This window comes from Lathamus discolor, chromosome 8 (genome assembly GCF_037157495.1).
Source record: "Lathamus discolor isolate bLatDis1 chromosome 8, bLatDis1.hap1, whole genome shotgun sequence".
Taxonomy (NCBI): domain Eukaryota; kingdom Metazoa; phylum Chordata; class Aves; order Psittaciformes; family Psittacidae; genus Lathamus; species Lathamus discolor.
In genome coordinates this window covers 20959705-20975688 of record NC_088891.1, presented here as the reverse complement: position 1 = coordinate 20975688, position 15984 = coordinate 20959705, and the positions used below count along the sequence as shown (strand labels likewise).

General features: G+C 44.5%; 1 protein-coding gene across 5 annotated transcripts in view; it reads left to right on the top strand.

The window, feature by feature from the left end:
* Positions 1-15984, top strand: part of NEO1 (neogenin 1) — a 188016-nt gene extending 172032 nt beyond the window's left edge. For 4 of the 5 annotated variants that reach the window (XM_065689077.1, XM_065689076.1, XM_065689075.1 and 1 more), the window contains exons 21-28: positions 4232-4300; positions 5217-5364; positions 7085-7323; positions 7954-8046; positions 11129-11287; positions 12564-12818; positions 13127-13263; positions 15179-15984. In XM_065689077.1, coding sequence (XP_065545149.1) covers positions 4232-4300; positions 5217-5364; positions 7085-7323; positions 7954-8046; positions 11129-11287; positions 12564-12818; positions 13127-13263; positions 15179-15262 — 1184 coding nt within the window. In that variant the 3' untranslated portion in view covers positions 15263-15984. Of the gene's footprint in view, positions 1-4231; positions 4301-5216; positions 5365-7084; positions 7324-7953; positions 8047-11128; positions 11288-12563; positions 12819-13126; positions 13268-15178 lie in introns of all 5 variants that reach the window. The other variant, XM_065689079.1, reaches the window with a different exon arrangement.

The window sequence follows — 15984 nt, the reverse complement described above, 5'->3', positions numbered from 1 at the left end:
TAGGGATATAAAGGATATAAAGGATATATCCTGTTGTGCTTTCAATAGTGGAAGAGTTGGAAGTCCTGTTTGTGGTTGGGGTGGTAGGGATATAAAGTGATCCCTGCGGTCAGATGTCACATGAAGGCACAAGTCTATGCCAGAGCTGAATCATTCTGTCAAAGGGAATTTGGATGAAGTGAAACTCCAGACAGCCCTCTGACCACTAAGGCAAGATCTCAGTACATTGAGGTGGAAGATCAGTCACCTAATTAGCACAAGTGTGGTTTTGTGAGCTCTTCAGCTCTAATTCTGGTCATGACAAAGGCAATATGCCTGCTCTAGAAAGGTTTTTTTGCAAGAGAGATTCTGCTTGTCAGCTCGTTCAGGCTCCAGGCGCTCCTGAAGAGCACAGCTTTAGCTACTAAAAGCCTCAGGTTTTAAAACCCTAGCTTGAGAAATGGCAGCTTTGACTTTATGACATTGAATTATAAGGTGGATGTCCCAGGGCTATTGCTGCTTTCTTCCAAATAACCTACAAGCCCAATAAAAAAGGGAAAGAATTAGTCTAAAGGGATGAGTTTAAAAGGACATTGGCAGGCACTCAGGCACACAATTAAATAGATCCTAAAGGGGTTGCGCATGAGGGTTTTTTTCACTTGCTTTTCAACCTGTTACTTAGAAGTAATTCATTAAATATGCTTTTACCTCTGTTTGCCATGTGAGACTGATACTGGGCAGAATGGGGTAAATTCATATCCAGCCTTGTGTAACAGAGCCGCAAGCTGAGATTCAGGCACATCTTGGGGGAAGAGACCTTCATGGTGTCATCAGCAGTGCTCAGCTGCAAGAGGAAGGGAATAGGGGAAGATTAAAAGGTTTTACGTAGAAGCCGCTATTTCCATTCTGCACTATTCTAACCTTATTTCAGCAGGTAACTAAAGCTTGTCGTCCATCGGTACCATCCTAAAGTAGATATTCTAGTAACAATTTGATTCATTTATAAATTAGAAAACTCTACCTAAAAGCCATGAGAGTTTTGTTTCAGAATTCTTAGAAGAACATTCATGGATTATAGATCCTGGCAGTAGATTAGATATAGAAAAGGAGAAGGCAGGCTGGAGAGAAGAGCCTGTCTGGTGACAGTACCACTGAATTGCAGGATTGTGTCCTTCAGGAAGTAGTAGGCAAGTTATTTTAGACTGGGAAGAAACAAAGCTGCAGTGGGATTGATTCTGGCCTTAGTGGTTTGTCCTTTTTTTCTCTCCCTTACATTTCTTCTTTATTAAGCTGCATTGTTCTCCCTACACTTCTGTAGCCTGGAGCTGATATTGAGCTCCCCAGGATTTAAAGGCGAAACTGCTGGTTCCTGGTTTCAGGAATTAGGTAGTGAGAAGCATCTTGGTCAGGTACCAAGTCCCTTCCACTGGAGCAGCTTGCTCCAAGCCCCTGTGTCCAACCTGGCCTTGAGCACTGCCAGGGATGGGGCAGCCACAGCTTCTCTGGGCACCCTGGGCCAGCGCCTCAGCACCCTCACAGGGAAGAGCTTCTGCCTAAGAGCTCAGCTCAGGCTCCCCTCGGGCAGGTTCAAGCCATTCCCCTTGGCCTGTCCCTACAGGCCCTTGTCCCAAGCCCCTCTCCAGGTTCCCTGCAGCCCCTTTAGGCACTGGAGCTGCTCTCAGGTCTCCCCTTCAGGAGCCTTCTCTTGTCCAGGCTGCCCCAGCCCAGCTCTCTCATCCTGGCTCCAGAGCAGAGCTGCTCCAGCCCTCGCAGCATTTCCGTGGCCTCCTCTGGACTCCAACATCTCCATGTCCTTCTTATGTTGGAGGTCCCAGAGCTGAACACAGTACTCCAGGTATCTGAATTTCATCCTAGTTTAAATCCTGGACTTTGTACCTTTAGTTACCTTTGTGGTTTTGGAGGTGTGCAGGTGCTGACACCACACAGTCAGTGCCGGTATCAGGCATCCCTGAGCTGCCACAGGTGGTTGTTCCCAACACCCTTTGAAAATACACCTGTTTGCAGAACACTGCTTCCTCCCTATCACTGCCTTCTCATGTTTTTATCATTTAAATATGATTTATGTCCTTTGTCACTCATACACACATGTTGGGGTATGTAACAGCAGCAGCTGGCTGCGTGAGGATATAGATGGTTCAGAGAGAGCAGACCCCATGAAACACTGCACCAACTCAGTGTGTTACACCCATGATCCCTGCTGCTCTGTGCAGCTGACTCTGTGTATCTTGGTATCTCCTCCATATTTTAGGTCATCTGTTAACTCCAGGAGCAATGATTTTAATTTTCTTTCACGGTGTTTATCAGGATATTGAATTCCTTTGGCCAAGCACAGGTCTTTGCAGTAATGAGAAATATCCCTTGCGAATAACAACTCTACACTTACATTTCTTACTCTTATCAGTGAATTTGTTGTTAATCTCGTTATTAGTGCCACGTGGCTGTTTTTAGGATGCTATTTTTAACCCAGCGTTCAGGGAAGTGTTTTATGGAAGTCTAAATACAGTGTGCCAGCGTAGCTGGTGTTACCAACCACGTTCATGGGCTGACATTTCGTGTCTTTGAAAATACCTGTGCTAATAAAACAGATGGGCATGAAGTGTGCCACCATCTCTGATCAGCCATCTTTGCCATGATCTTGCCTATGCTGAGGCTCCAGCTGCTGCACCAGAATTGCCTAGGGTATCTATTTGTCCTTTGTCAGTTATTTTTATTGCCCCCCCCCCCCCCCCCCCCCAGCTTTTCTGGTGCTCCAAGAGATCTTCAGTGGCAGGTTCAGCAATTCAGAGAATCCGTCTAGGGTTGTTTGATTTTCCCATCCTTTCATACAATAGAAGCTGTTTAAAATTCACTTGAATTAGTTCATTGCTGCTGCAAAATGATTAGTCCAGGACTTCAAGAAGAGCAGGCAGCATCCTCTCCAGACTGGCACGTGTCTAGATTTGTCCTGCAGTATGTCTTAATTTATTATAGACTACATCTCACTCCTCCCTGTAGAATTCCTTCTTACTGCCCTCTTCTTAGGGCTTACTCAGTGTTCTTCCTAGTTCCTTTTGCTGTTTTTCCCAACTGTCCTTATTTCACAGTGAGCAGTTTACAGGCTTTGGCTTCAGGTTCCATTTGTTACACGTCCTTTACCACTTCCTGACTAGGATGGATTTTTAACTGAGAGAATTCCTTCTCATTGTGAAAATGCCAAATTTGCTGATTTGGGAGGAGTTTGTGCACAATACTGTAAAAATGGGCAAAGGATTATGGATTCCTGTAACCAGAGGAATGCCTTCTTTCCATCTTGCCGCATGTTTTCCCTACTGCAGTATTTTCCTTATTCATGGTCATTTTGCATTAGTGCAGTTTAATGACAACACAGAAGTGGAAGAACCAGGCCTTTGTGTATCTTTATCTGTAGGCAGCTTTCTGCTAACTTAACACTAGAGGCAAACTCATGACTTCATGACTTGCAGCAGCAAGTGATCTAAGTTAGAGCTGAATTATGCAGGGGGAATACCTGGTAGAGTACCAAGAGGAGAGCAGCTCAGCAGGGAGGTCAGCCCTTGCACTGAGCACCAAGGAACCCACGAGCAGTAGCCAGGGTTCAGGAGGGGCTGTGTAATTTGCCTCAGTTTGTAATTGTCGAGCTGCAGATGGGTTTACATCCAGCATCAGCCTTTAAACTTAAAGCTTAGAAACAGATTTGTTCTCCCAGGTTTCCCCAAAACCTGTTTTGTGATGCCTCATTGTCCCTTGTGGTGAAGGTGACATGAACAGAAGAGAATGAGAAGCTGAAAACAGGTTTTTATGGATTTCCCCTGGTTTTGATCCTCCATTTATTTCCAGTATTCCACACTGGCTGTAATTAGGTATTGGGGAAAAAAAAACATGTAATTACTGCTTTGATATAATTAACTGTAAAAGTGTGGCAAAGCCATTTGCCTCAATATAACCTGTGTATTACTGCAAATAATATTGATTATGTTTTTAAAATAAGTAACAGGAGAGGCTCCTGAGCTTACTTGGAAAAACAGTAATGTGGGAAACTGGTTATTAAATAGCTCTTTTGAAGAAGTGGTTCTCAGGGGGAAGCACAGCTACTGCTCAAAGGCAAATCCTACTGTAGGGGAGGGAAAAGGAGGAAGTTCAAAAAGAGCTATCTTAGAGATGCTCGAGTATGTGTTTATGTGTATGGGTGTGGATATATATGTATATACAATTACCCCCTGCATCCCCTTTTCAGCTTCAGGGTCTGCAGGGAAAGGAAGCCGCCCCGTGGACATAGGACCAGATTACAAACCGCCACTGGGTGGTAAGTGTCGCTCTCCAATCTAAACACTGTCTTTTGGTGTTTCACCAAGTGATGCCATACCCTCCTGAAGGTACTCATTACATCTGTTTGAGGAACTTTTTCTCTCTATGGTGATAGTTGTTCCCACTCAAGACATCATTTCCTACTTCTGTCATAGTGCTCTCGCCTGCTGTGTGGGGTAGATGGAAAAAAATATCATTGCTTGCATTTACATTTCAGTCTGAAGCACGATAAGCAGATCTTGTTCCCAGTTTGGTTTTAAATAGCTGCTGGAGTGCACAAGTGTAAAATTAATTCAGGAAGAACATAGTAGGAAGTTAAAAAAGTCATCTTAATCCTTCTCCTGATCAGCACTCTGCACTGTGAAAGACTTGCCCTAAGGTATTGCTTGTTAGTGCTACATGAAATGCGAGTCCTTCAGAGAAGGGTGCTCGCTGTAGAACACCAATACCAGTTCTGGGGATTTCTGATCATAGAATCACAGAATGGTTTGGGTTGGAAAGGGCATCGAGATCATCCAGTTCCAACCCCCTACCAGGGGCAGGGACACCTTCCACTAGAGCAGATTGCTCCAAGCGCCATCCAGCTTGGCCTTGAACACTGCCAGGGATGTAGCATTTACCACTTCTTTGGGCAGCCTGTTCCAGGGCCTCACCATCCTCACAGTAAAGAACTTCTTTGTATCTAATCTGAACTTCCCCTGTTTCAGTTTGAACCCATGACCCCTTGTTCTGTCACTACAGTCCCTGATGAAGAGTCCCTCTCTGGTATCCTTGTAGGCTCCCTTCAGATACTGAAAGCTGCTCTGGGGTCTCCACGCAGCTTCTAGAAGTCTTTGTTGGGCTCTGCTTGCTTTTGATGAGGATTTTTTTCTACGTGAAAAATAACCCCTTTCTCTCGTCTCAAACTCTTCCAGGCAGCAACAGTCCCCACGGAAGCCCAACCTCTCCCTTGGACAGCAACATGCTCCTTGTAATCATAGTGTCCGTTGGAGTGATCACCATTGTGATTGTGGTGATAGTTGCCGTCTTCTGCACCCGTCGTACAACTTCTCACCAAAAGAAGTAAGCTGTTGGGGTGGCCCTGGGACAGTTGTCCTGCCTGTAGTGGCAATGATGATGGTGATGTTCTGTATTCCCTAATCAGTGTTGCGGAGTTTACAAACCAGCAAGAGTTTAGAGGCAAGCTGGGGCAATGCCTTCACGAATACCTGCAACTGCCCCTGTCTGAGGAGGGTTAAAGTAGTGCTTCCAAACACTAGCCAGTCCTTCTGTTTAAAGCTGTTAGAGCTCAACGGGCAGATTCTCATTTCTGTTCTTAGCAGGTGCTTCATGGTGTGGAGTTGCTTTAAGAGCTGTGCAGGATAATACCCTGTTTTTAGACAGATGCTGGAGTGGAATTGGAGTCTGGTGCTGGACTCCTTACAAAAGTGCTCTAAAATATAGACGGGTATCTGAATTCTTCCCTCATTTAGAGCCTCTGAATTCAGACTACAGCAGCAACACTTCCATGTATAGGCTCCTGACGAGGTTGTTCCTGCATGCTCTTTCAAAAGAACTGAAGGGAGCTGAAAGCTTTTTTATTTTAAGTTTGAAAAGACTCTGTAATGCTAAAGAGAGGTTTAAGACAGTGATGAAAAGCCAGGCTTGGAAGATAATCTCCACTTGCTTTGCTGAACGTGAACCATCCTGCAAAAATGCAGGTCCTTCCAGAGAGGAGAGCAAGGATATGTGAGTGGTGGTTGAGCAACTGGGGGATATGCTTGGGAGAGGGCAAAATTCATGGCATTTTATTTTCAAAGAGCAGAAATAACCCTGTGAACTCTTGCCTTTGTTTCTCCGGTCCTAAATGCCACCTCTCTTACATACAGCAACCCACAACCAGTGAATAACCTTCTGATCTGTTGTAGTTGCAGTGCTTAAAGCAGGGTGCCAGGAGCACGTCTGGCTGCAAATCACCTCACAAGAGGCTCTGCTCACTCGTAGCTTTCAAAATTGTATTTAGTCCTATCTTAGCCAGTTCTAGGAAACGTGCTACCCAGAAGGGATGCCTTCCTCCATCGCTGCCAGGGTCCAAAGCGAGGGGGTGCGAAGGAAAGTGCTGGAACTCTGCACGGCATGTCAAATAGAATCACATAATCCCAGACTGGTTTGGCTTGAAGGGACCTTAAAGCTGATGCAGTTCCTGCCATGGGCAGGGACACCTTCCACTTAGAGCAGAGTGTTCCAAGCCTCATCCAACCCAGTCTCATGTCTGCCTCACAGTTTGCTGCTGCCGCTCTTCAGCAGCAGTGAAAAAGCTCCTCAGTCAGATGTGTCTGTCCTGAGCAGCAGTGAAATGAACGTTCCTGTCATTAATCTTCAAAGTTAACCATCCCACTGGGGTAATCAGCTCTCTGCACACTCTTCCCACAGCTATTGTTTGAGGTTGGTTGTACACCCTGGAGTATGGGCACAGCATGATGGATGTACGCTTCCTGTTTAGAATATTCTCTTAATAAGCACAAGTACTGGGAACTTTACTTTGTTAGTGAAGGCTCAGGCTGCAGAGCACAATTCTGCAGCGTGTGTAGCATTTGAGACAAATTTCATGGCACCAGAGTTGCAGAATGTGCTTTGAGGTGTCAGATGTGCTTATATGTAAAATTCAAAGCTTCCTGCCCAGCGGGCAGCTCCTGCTCAGCTGGATGCAAGATCTGAGGGAAATCACATTGCAAATTTGCCTTTTCCAACAAGTGAAAGGAAGCCTCTGTCTAAGAACATTCCATTTGTTTCCCTTCCCAAGGAAACGAGCTGCCTGCAAATCAGTGAATGGGTCCCACAAGTACAAAGGAAACTCCAAAGATGTCAAACCCCCTGACCTTTGGATCCATCACGAAAGACTGGAGCTGAAACCCATTGATAAATCTCCAGATCCCAATCCAATCATGACCGATACCCCAATCCCTCGCAACTCCCAAGACATCACCCCGGTTGATAATTCCATGGACAGCAATATCCATCAGCGGCGGAATTCCTACAGAGGTGAGGTTTAAAATTAACTGTATCTGGTGAAATCACTTTACTGACAAATTGCTCTTGTTTTCCAAGTAGTGAATTGCGTTCATGCCTAGTTTATAGGACTCTGAAAAGGATGGATCACATTCTTCATGCGAAAGTTGAGTGCCCAGGAGTTAAATCATGACTATCCTTTGGTAAATACCAAACAGTAGTCATATAGCAAGTGTTTCGTGTTAAGTAGTTGAGACACATGTAACATTCTCTCAGTGGTCAAACACACAATCAGGTTTTGGTGCTCTAACCAGCTACTGCTTGACTCTTGAGGTGGGGTGAGTTTTCACTTGGGGAATGGTTAACTTGTCGTACCCAACATGTGACTGCACTGCCGCTCATTCCCTATAGCTGCACTGCCTGAGGTTTGTTTTTGCAGTACAGCCCAGAGAGTTTCTCCGGTGCCCAGTAATCTTTACCCTAACTGTCCTCTTCTCCACTGTTTAGTGAAGGATGAAAGAGCTGTTTTTATCAGTTATGAGTCACAGAACTGCTTACAAAGAGGACAGCCCAGAAATAAAGAGAGGAGGATTGAAACAGTCTGGTGTGGTACCACAGAAGTCTTGCTGCAGTGGTAAATAACCTTCAGTGTTTTTCCTTCAGGGCATGAGTCAGAGGATAGCATGTCCACACTGGCAGGAAGAAGGGGGATGAGGCCCAAGATGATGATGCCTTTTGATTCTCAACCACCCCAACGTAAGTCAACAGCCCACCTACTAGCTGGCTTGAAATGGGGAGCACCCAAACAACTGTGTTGATACCGTATGCACAGACACACACTCACATACTGCCTTCCTACTTACTGCTCCTAAGTAATTCTGTTGTATCTGCAGTGGAACAGTTCAAAGAAGGTACCCTGAAAAGGAAAAACTGGATTAGGTGTATTTGAGCAAGGGGAGGTGTGCTGCAAAAATGGGGAAGAGTCAGGAATGTGTCCAGCTGTCTCAGTCTCCAGCAGTGGTGGCTGCAGGTGGAGTTTAGGGAGAGCCTGTGTCACTGAGAAAGATGATCGATTAAACAGGGATACCTGGAGAATCTCCTGCTTACTGTTCTCTGTGAATCTATCCTCTGAGAATCTATCTTCTCATAGCTGCTCAGGAGCAGCTTCAGAAATGATGCTGAAGTAGTGAATTAGGAAGAGAGAATTAGATAGATCTCTGCATGTTTCAGTGCAAGACATCCCCACTTGGGAGCTAGTCCCCTAATTTGCCAAGCAGAAAGAATGGCTCTGGCAGTGCTCAAGGCCAGGTTGGACTGGGCTTGGAGCAACCTGCTCTAGTGGAAGGTGTCCCGGCCCGAGGCAGGGGGTTGGAACAACCCAAACCCTTCTGTGATTCATTCTTTGATTTATTCTATGATTCTATGAAGGAGTAACATGCTCATCTCTTGGAAGGGCTACCAAAAGCCTGCAGTATGCACTTCAGCTTTGCTCCATGATGTGTCTGTTATCAAATTGGTTAGAGCATGGCTAGAGCACTGATGGCTGAGATTTTGTGAGTCTGGCAGAGCATGCTCTTAAATGAGCAGGATATCTGGGGTTTTATTTCTTATCTCTGCATTTCCTTATCACTTAATGATGATTTGAGCAAAAGTGCTGAACTGAAATATTGTTGAGGCAGTAGAAATAAGATTTTAATTATTAGAATCAAACAATGATTCTACTTTTGCAATGATGACTCTGAGATAGAAAAAGACTTGGCTAAACCCCCAAACAGCTGGGAACCCTGACAGGAGAACACAAGTAAAATGTACCCAAGTTAATATGCAGAGACAGAATCATGAGGCAGAATCACTGTGTGCTTATCTAGTCTGAGCTTAGACTTCCCTGAGCACCATGGTCGTGGTCAGCCCTGTAGCCAGGTGATTGCTACCCTGACCTTTGCGTTAAGTAGAATGACTTCACACCAGTCCAGCATGTTTCAACTTTCTCATTTTTTGCTTCATTTACCTGAAGCGAGCACTTGGTTTACAGGGCCTCTTCATGTTTTCTCAAGTGTCCTGATGACCTGATTAGTTCACTTTGTGAATCTGTGACTGTTTCCTTATTTTCCAACCTTTTTACAAGAGTAGTATTTTTTTTCTTAGTTTTAAAGTAAGTAGTGATGCTCCTTGTTTTCTCCTGGCTTTACATGTGTGAGGAAGGAGTATAGGATGCAGTTTTACACTGATAATCTGTATACTCTAAGTAGTTTCTTAAAAGTTTTGTCTTCTGTCAAATATGGGTATCTAACAAAGGGCATTGCAGCTACTGGATTCTGGTGGTTTCTTGTCGTATGCCAGGTGCTGAAACATGTTGAATTCAGGCTTTTGTGATCCCGTAACAAGTTCAGACTGCAGTAAGTCTTACCTTGCACTCTTCTAAGTGTTTCTTCTCTCAAAAGGATGCGGCACTGGATACACAGAGCATCAGATAAACCCATATAGGAGCTGGTGCTGAAAGGTGCCAAGTGCTCCATGGAAACAGCATAGCAAAGGACTCCTGGTACTGCGTTATTCAGTGAGAACGATACTCAGCATCTTCCATGATCAGTCCCACCTAGGGTGAAAAGCTACACAGTTGACAGAGGTGATAGAGTGGTGATAGATATTTTAGGGATATGGTATATTGCAGTTTTACCTTTTGCTTGTACTCAAGCTGACGTGATAATGCTGCAGATCGAGTTGTGGGTATGACTTTTTCCTTGCAACACAAACCCCAGCTTTGATTTCTCGTTGTGATACTAGCCCTGCTGCCTTTGCTTGGAAAACCACTCTGTTTTCCCCCTCTTTATTAGATCTTGCCTTGTCCAGAAGGAACAAACCAGAAGCAGACATAGCTGGCTTGCTGTGACAGGTTAGCATGATGCACTGAATGTCAGGAAGGATGCGTAAGGTCTTCTGGTGCCTGAGGGCTGAAGATTGGGTTTGTGACTCTGTTTGATTTGTTATATCCTGTTTGCAGAAGCTCTGAGGGCTTCCAGCTGTAGGTTTCTCTTTTATAGTAAGTGGAAACGTCGATGTAATTTCTGTAGATGCCTTTTTGCAGAAGCTCCACAGAAAACTCTGGTATGTGAGAGCCTTTCTCAGCAAGCAGAAGGCAGGAGGACCATTTCATGTGTTAAAGACTGCCTGCAGATACCTTCCTATGGATTGTTTTTGCCTCCCACTATTCTAGCATAGTTATTCACCTCTTAAATCCTAAATTATGGTAATTTACTGTGTTCAATTTTAGTGTAATTCGCAGTAATGGTGTGTGCCTGGTTAGCTCCTCCTTTGACAACTGGAATACAAAAATCTGGAAGGATATTAAAAAGCAAAGGGCTGTTTTTTTCTTATCACACCACATTTTTGCTCTTCGTGTGCACTTTTCCTCAAAACAGCTCATCATGATCTTCATTAGGAGCAGGTGGTACAAGTTGACCTGTAAAGATATATGTGATGTAGGTCTGATAACCCAGCGAGTTACTGGCAAAGCCCAGCAGGTTAAGCTGGCTTAGGTGGCAGGGTGAACTTCCTGGGGATGTGGCTTTTCATACGAGCAGGTTTTCCTCCAGATTCTGCTTTGGAATCCAGAGCTGCTGCCATTATGTGGTTTGGCAGGGGGGGAGCTGAAGTGCTGGAAAATTGGGATTGAAACAGGTCATCTTGGTGTCACTGTGAACCTGCTGAGATTTACTCGCTGTCAGTCTGCCTTCCCTGTTCAGTGGCCTGCTGGGGATGGGAGGGATGTGGTGTGTTTTAGTACACGTGCATGCTTGTCTGTATGTTAAGCATTTTTCTGTCTTGTATTCATTCACAGCTGTGATTAGTGCTCATCCCATCCATTCACTCGATAACCCTCACCATCATTTCCACTCCGGCAGCCTCGCTTCTCCAACTCGCAGCTATCTCCATCACCAGGTCAACCCGTGGCCGATTGGCACATCCATGTCCCATTCAGACAGGGCCAATTCCACAGGTGAGACATTAATGAGCAGATAGATCTTGCTTGTAATGGAACAATGAGTGGAAATCAAAGCCTGACACTTCACTTGGTTGGTCTCTGTTGTGGTGTGCTCTGAGGGGCAGAGTGACGGCTTTAAGTGCAGACCAAACCCTTGACAGGGTTTTTGTGAACAGTTTGGGGTGTAGATCAGATGTTGGGATAGGTTATGATGTCCTTGGAAAAGGAAGCTTAATGTTTTATATACAGCTTCAAGTAGGAAGATTCCTTATTCTAGAGCCTTCAGCCATGGAGTCTGAAACATCAGATTAAGTCTAATCTACTTAATACAACAGCTTTTATCCTAATTAGTTCCATGTAAAACCAGAGAGGACAAAAATCCAGCCTTTGCTGCTGAGAGCTGACTTTGATTGATCTTCCTGAAGCACACAGAAAATCGTGGTGATTCCTATGCAGGATTTTCAGGCCTGAAGCCCAGGCATTTGCTGTAGTTCTTGTAATGTCTCCAGTGCAATGGTACTTCTAAGTTGCACATAAGTAACATCATGAGATGAAGTGAATTCTGAGCTTCTCTAGCTTAAGGTTACATTTTAACTCAGGTGCCACAGCCAACAACTTGTTTCCTTATGGAAGCAATTCAGGGGGCTGCAAATACCCCTGCAGATGGTAAGTTGGAGGCTTCCCTTGTTCTCTTTGTGCTCCTGAAGTGGCAGTCCAGATCGTTCCCTGCATGTGGTCCAGGTAGGATCACGATGCCCTCAATTCAAGACACCATCTCACTGTTTTCTTAGATCAGTAGATTCAGCAGAGTGGAGCCTGATGAAAACAGTCAAATAAAGGTAGCAAGTAAAGGGTTTTCAGTAAGTGAAGGTATTTCAGGTCTATCTCAGGAACAGTTTGGCTTGTCAGCACACATTATGTATGCCTGTTTAAGAAGGCCAATCCTGTTAAATACTCCAGGGTAAAGTAAGATTTATGTTTCATGCTGTTTATTCAAGGTCTTACTCCGTGTAGCTTTTTCAGTGTAAATCTTGATTTGGTATTATACCCATGGAATCATTCAGTCCTTAAGCTTATTCTGTTATGAGACAGTCATTGTCATTCACCTCAGAACAGAGCAGTTACACAGAATTGGTGTCATTTGCTGCACAGATGGTTAATCTGTGAATTCACTCCTTCGCTTCCAGCAGTGACCTTGGAAAAGGCACTTTTAGACCCTCTTGGTTTCGTCTGCCCACAGAGGATATTTCTGTTAAAGAAAATAAACCTCTCCATGTTGTATGTGTTGTAGAATCTGTTCGGAACACGCCCAGCACAGACACCATGCCGGCTTCCTCATCCCAAACTTGTGCTGACCACCAGGACCTGGAAAGCACCACAGGGTCCTACCTGGCTAACGCACAAGAGGAGGACTCGGCTCAGAACCTGCCCACGGCCCATGTCCGTCCTTCCCACCCACTGAAGAGCTTTGCAGTGCCAGCCGTTCCACCTGCTGGTTCCACGTACGACCCTGCGCTGCCCAGCACGCCCCTGCTAACGCAGCAAGGTGAGCAGGGAACAGCGGGCAAGACACAAGAGAAAAAGGGGATTTTAAGGAAAGAAGAGAAGCCCCTGCAGAGTGAGGGGGAGAGTTGGGCATCAGAGGAAATATGCCAGAGGCTGGGGTGAATTTTGTCTTTCAAGGCCCTTTTATCTACATCGATAAATGAGACAAAATGTCAAACTCGGCACTCCGTAATTTGAAGTGCTTATTTTCCTCTTATAGAATTCTTTTTATTCTCCTACTTTCAAGAGTTTTCTGAACAGGCAAAAGAATTCATTATCTGGTATAACTGTGTAACACTTTATTTTAAGCTCCTGCCCATCCAGTTCACTCGGTGAAGACTGCATCGATCGGGACTTTAGGAAGAACTCGACCTCCTATGCCCGTGGTAGTTCCCAGTGCCCCTGATGTGCAGGAGACCACCAGGATGCTTGAGGACTCAGAAAGCGTAGGTACTCTTAACACTGCCAGGGGCTTTCTTTGGCAGTGCTGATCAAACTATGGTGAATCTCTCTTTAGGTGACACTTGGAAGCTTTAGTGATGTCTGCACTGAGACTGTCAAAAGGATAACAAGTCTTCTAACAGCCACCAAGTGCTGGTTAACCCGTATCCAAAAACATAGTGCAAATACTTTGTACACAAGGCAGTAAATTGAGAGAATAAGCACTTCAATTTTCAAGTCCTTTCTAAATCTGAAAGTTTAAGAGCATACCTTCATTCCTAGTTACACAGTACCTAGTCTTTGCATTCTTCACAGTCCTCAGCACCCAAGGGAGCTTTGGTTTATAACTTGGGCTTCCATACTGGAGCTATAGTGCCCTACATGTCTTGGTTTTGCCTGCATCTCTTGATGTAAAGAGCATCTTTGCCTGCAGACCTGAAGGCCTACAACAGTGCCTTTTGCTCTCTGTATAGCTGAAGATGATGTATTCATGCTGGCTTTGAGATGTCAGTCTTTCACTCGGGTTTGCCAGCATACTGTGCCTGGATCCTATGAAAGTCCTGCAGCTGCAGATTGCTGCACTGCTGCAGAGCAGCCAGTGTCACTGCAGCTGGAAGAGTTAGCATTAGTGCCAAAATGAGCCTCAACCTCAGGGTGATGAGCCATCACCCCACATCTGGGTTTAGATACTCATACAGGAGTGTTCTGGCTTTTGGGGGAAAAATGCAACTAATTGCTGAGCTTCTTTGGAAGCAGCTTTTAAGAAAATGAGATGTGTTGGGCATCAGGCACTGGAAGAGCTGTTTTCCTTTTCAATTTGCAAGCCAAAAAGTTACTGCATTACTGCCACAGGAAATGCTGATCCATTATTATTGTTATTCCTTGTTTCCTTACTGCCCTTTCCTTTTGTCACCCTCTTGCTTTCCTTTCTGTATGCAGCCTTGATTTGGTGCACTTTTGTCCTTCTGTCTTGTTGTCATTCCTACTTTATTCTTTTTCTTCAGTTGGTACCAAAACCATACTTACTAGCTTATTCATCAAATTTGTCATACTTAGATATGGCCATTAATAAATTTCTTCATTAATAAGTGCAGTCTGCAATCAGCTGAGCAGCAGCGTGAATATTAGACTCTAGCCATGAGGTCTAATAATGGCCTTTAAACCTATAGAGCAGAAACTATGAAGCAGGTTCTGATCTGGCATTAGCAGAGCTGGCATTGGAATACCACAAGCAGCCTGGATATGCCTCCTGTGGAAGTGGTGCTGAGAGAGCAAAGAGGGTTTGGAGAAAGGCTCCAAGAATGTAAGGGCTTGGAAACCACACGGTACTGGGCAAGACTTGGTCAGCTTAGGAAAGGTTTTGAGATGAATCAGTTCATGGTATCTATCTACATCCATGCAGTGATGGCAGAATAGAGTCATAGATTGGTGTAGGTTGGAAAAGAGCTTTGAGGTGATCAAGTCCAACTGGTAGTGATGATAGCTGTTCAGTATAGCTGCAGCTACAGAGTTGAGGCTAAAACTGGAGTAGGATTTTAGCAAAACAGAATGATTCTCAGAGCAGTTCTCCGTTGACCTTTTTTCCAAGTAAGCTGGGAAGATGTTTCTAAAATACCTACTTTGGTTCAAAGGAAGCTGTTATCTCAAAGCAGGAATTGATACAAGGAAAGCAGATAAGATGGTCACAGCCTTAAAAGTCAGTGGAACTGTGAATCACTGCTGCAGAGAGATCTGTGCTTAAAATAGAGACTTGTTTCAAGTTACTAATTCCTGTAACTGTCAATAAATCTGCTCCTGCTTATTCATGTGTCAGGGTCACAATCTGCTCCAGAATCACTGACTGTTTCTTGTTACTTCTTGCGCTGTCCCTCTTCAAAGACAAGAGGTTACCCTCTCAGTCATTCTTTCCATCTCCCACAGAACTATGAACCGGATGAGCTGACCAAAGAGATGGCCCACCTGGAAGGACTTATGAAGGACCTTAATGCCATCACTACAGCATGACCGCCCTTGCCGGGACATGACTCCAGACAGTGTCACAAGTTTTGGGACTCAGCCTTGGAACACAAGGAATTGTACAGAGGAAAAAAAGAGAAAAAAAAAAAAAAGGAAAAAAAAATAATGGAAAACCAGAATGAGGGACAGCACATGGAAACGGGAACCAACCAGCGTTTGAGCTACAGCTGGTCAAAAAGAGATGACCCTTCTTGTCATCGTCCTGCAATGAAGTCTTTGCCAAGTTGAATTCCAGTGACCTGCTGAGACCGTGCAGGGTGGGATGCAGCAGGCTCAGCTCCAGCATCCAGACTAAAGGAAAGAAAGTGGACTTGAGGGTTGTTTTATTTCTGGTCAGGTTTTGTCTCAGTGGTGTGATTGCCCTGCCTTTTCAGTGTTGGACATTGGCATTTATGTACAATTTTATTTGTGTTTTTATTTTAACTTTTTTTATAAAAAGGAAAAAAAAATATTGTAATAAAAAAAGGAAGAAGAAGAAAAAGGAGAAACTGTTGTTTTCCACAGCCTAGACTGAAGTTTGACTGCTTGTTCTATTGTGTATGGAAATTCATTGCCAGTGTGGGTTGTTCTGTTTTGTTTTTTACCCTGCGTATTCTGACGTCCCCTTCTGGCAGTTAATCCATGGCCTTTTGGGATGCTGCACTGCTCTTTGTAAGCTTTTTTTATTATTTTTATATTATAATTATTAAAAGCCTGACTTTCTCCTCTCA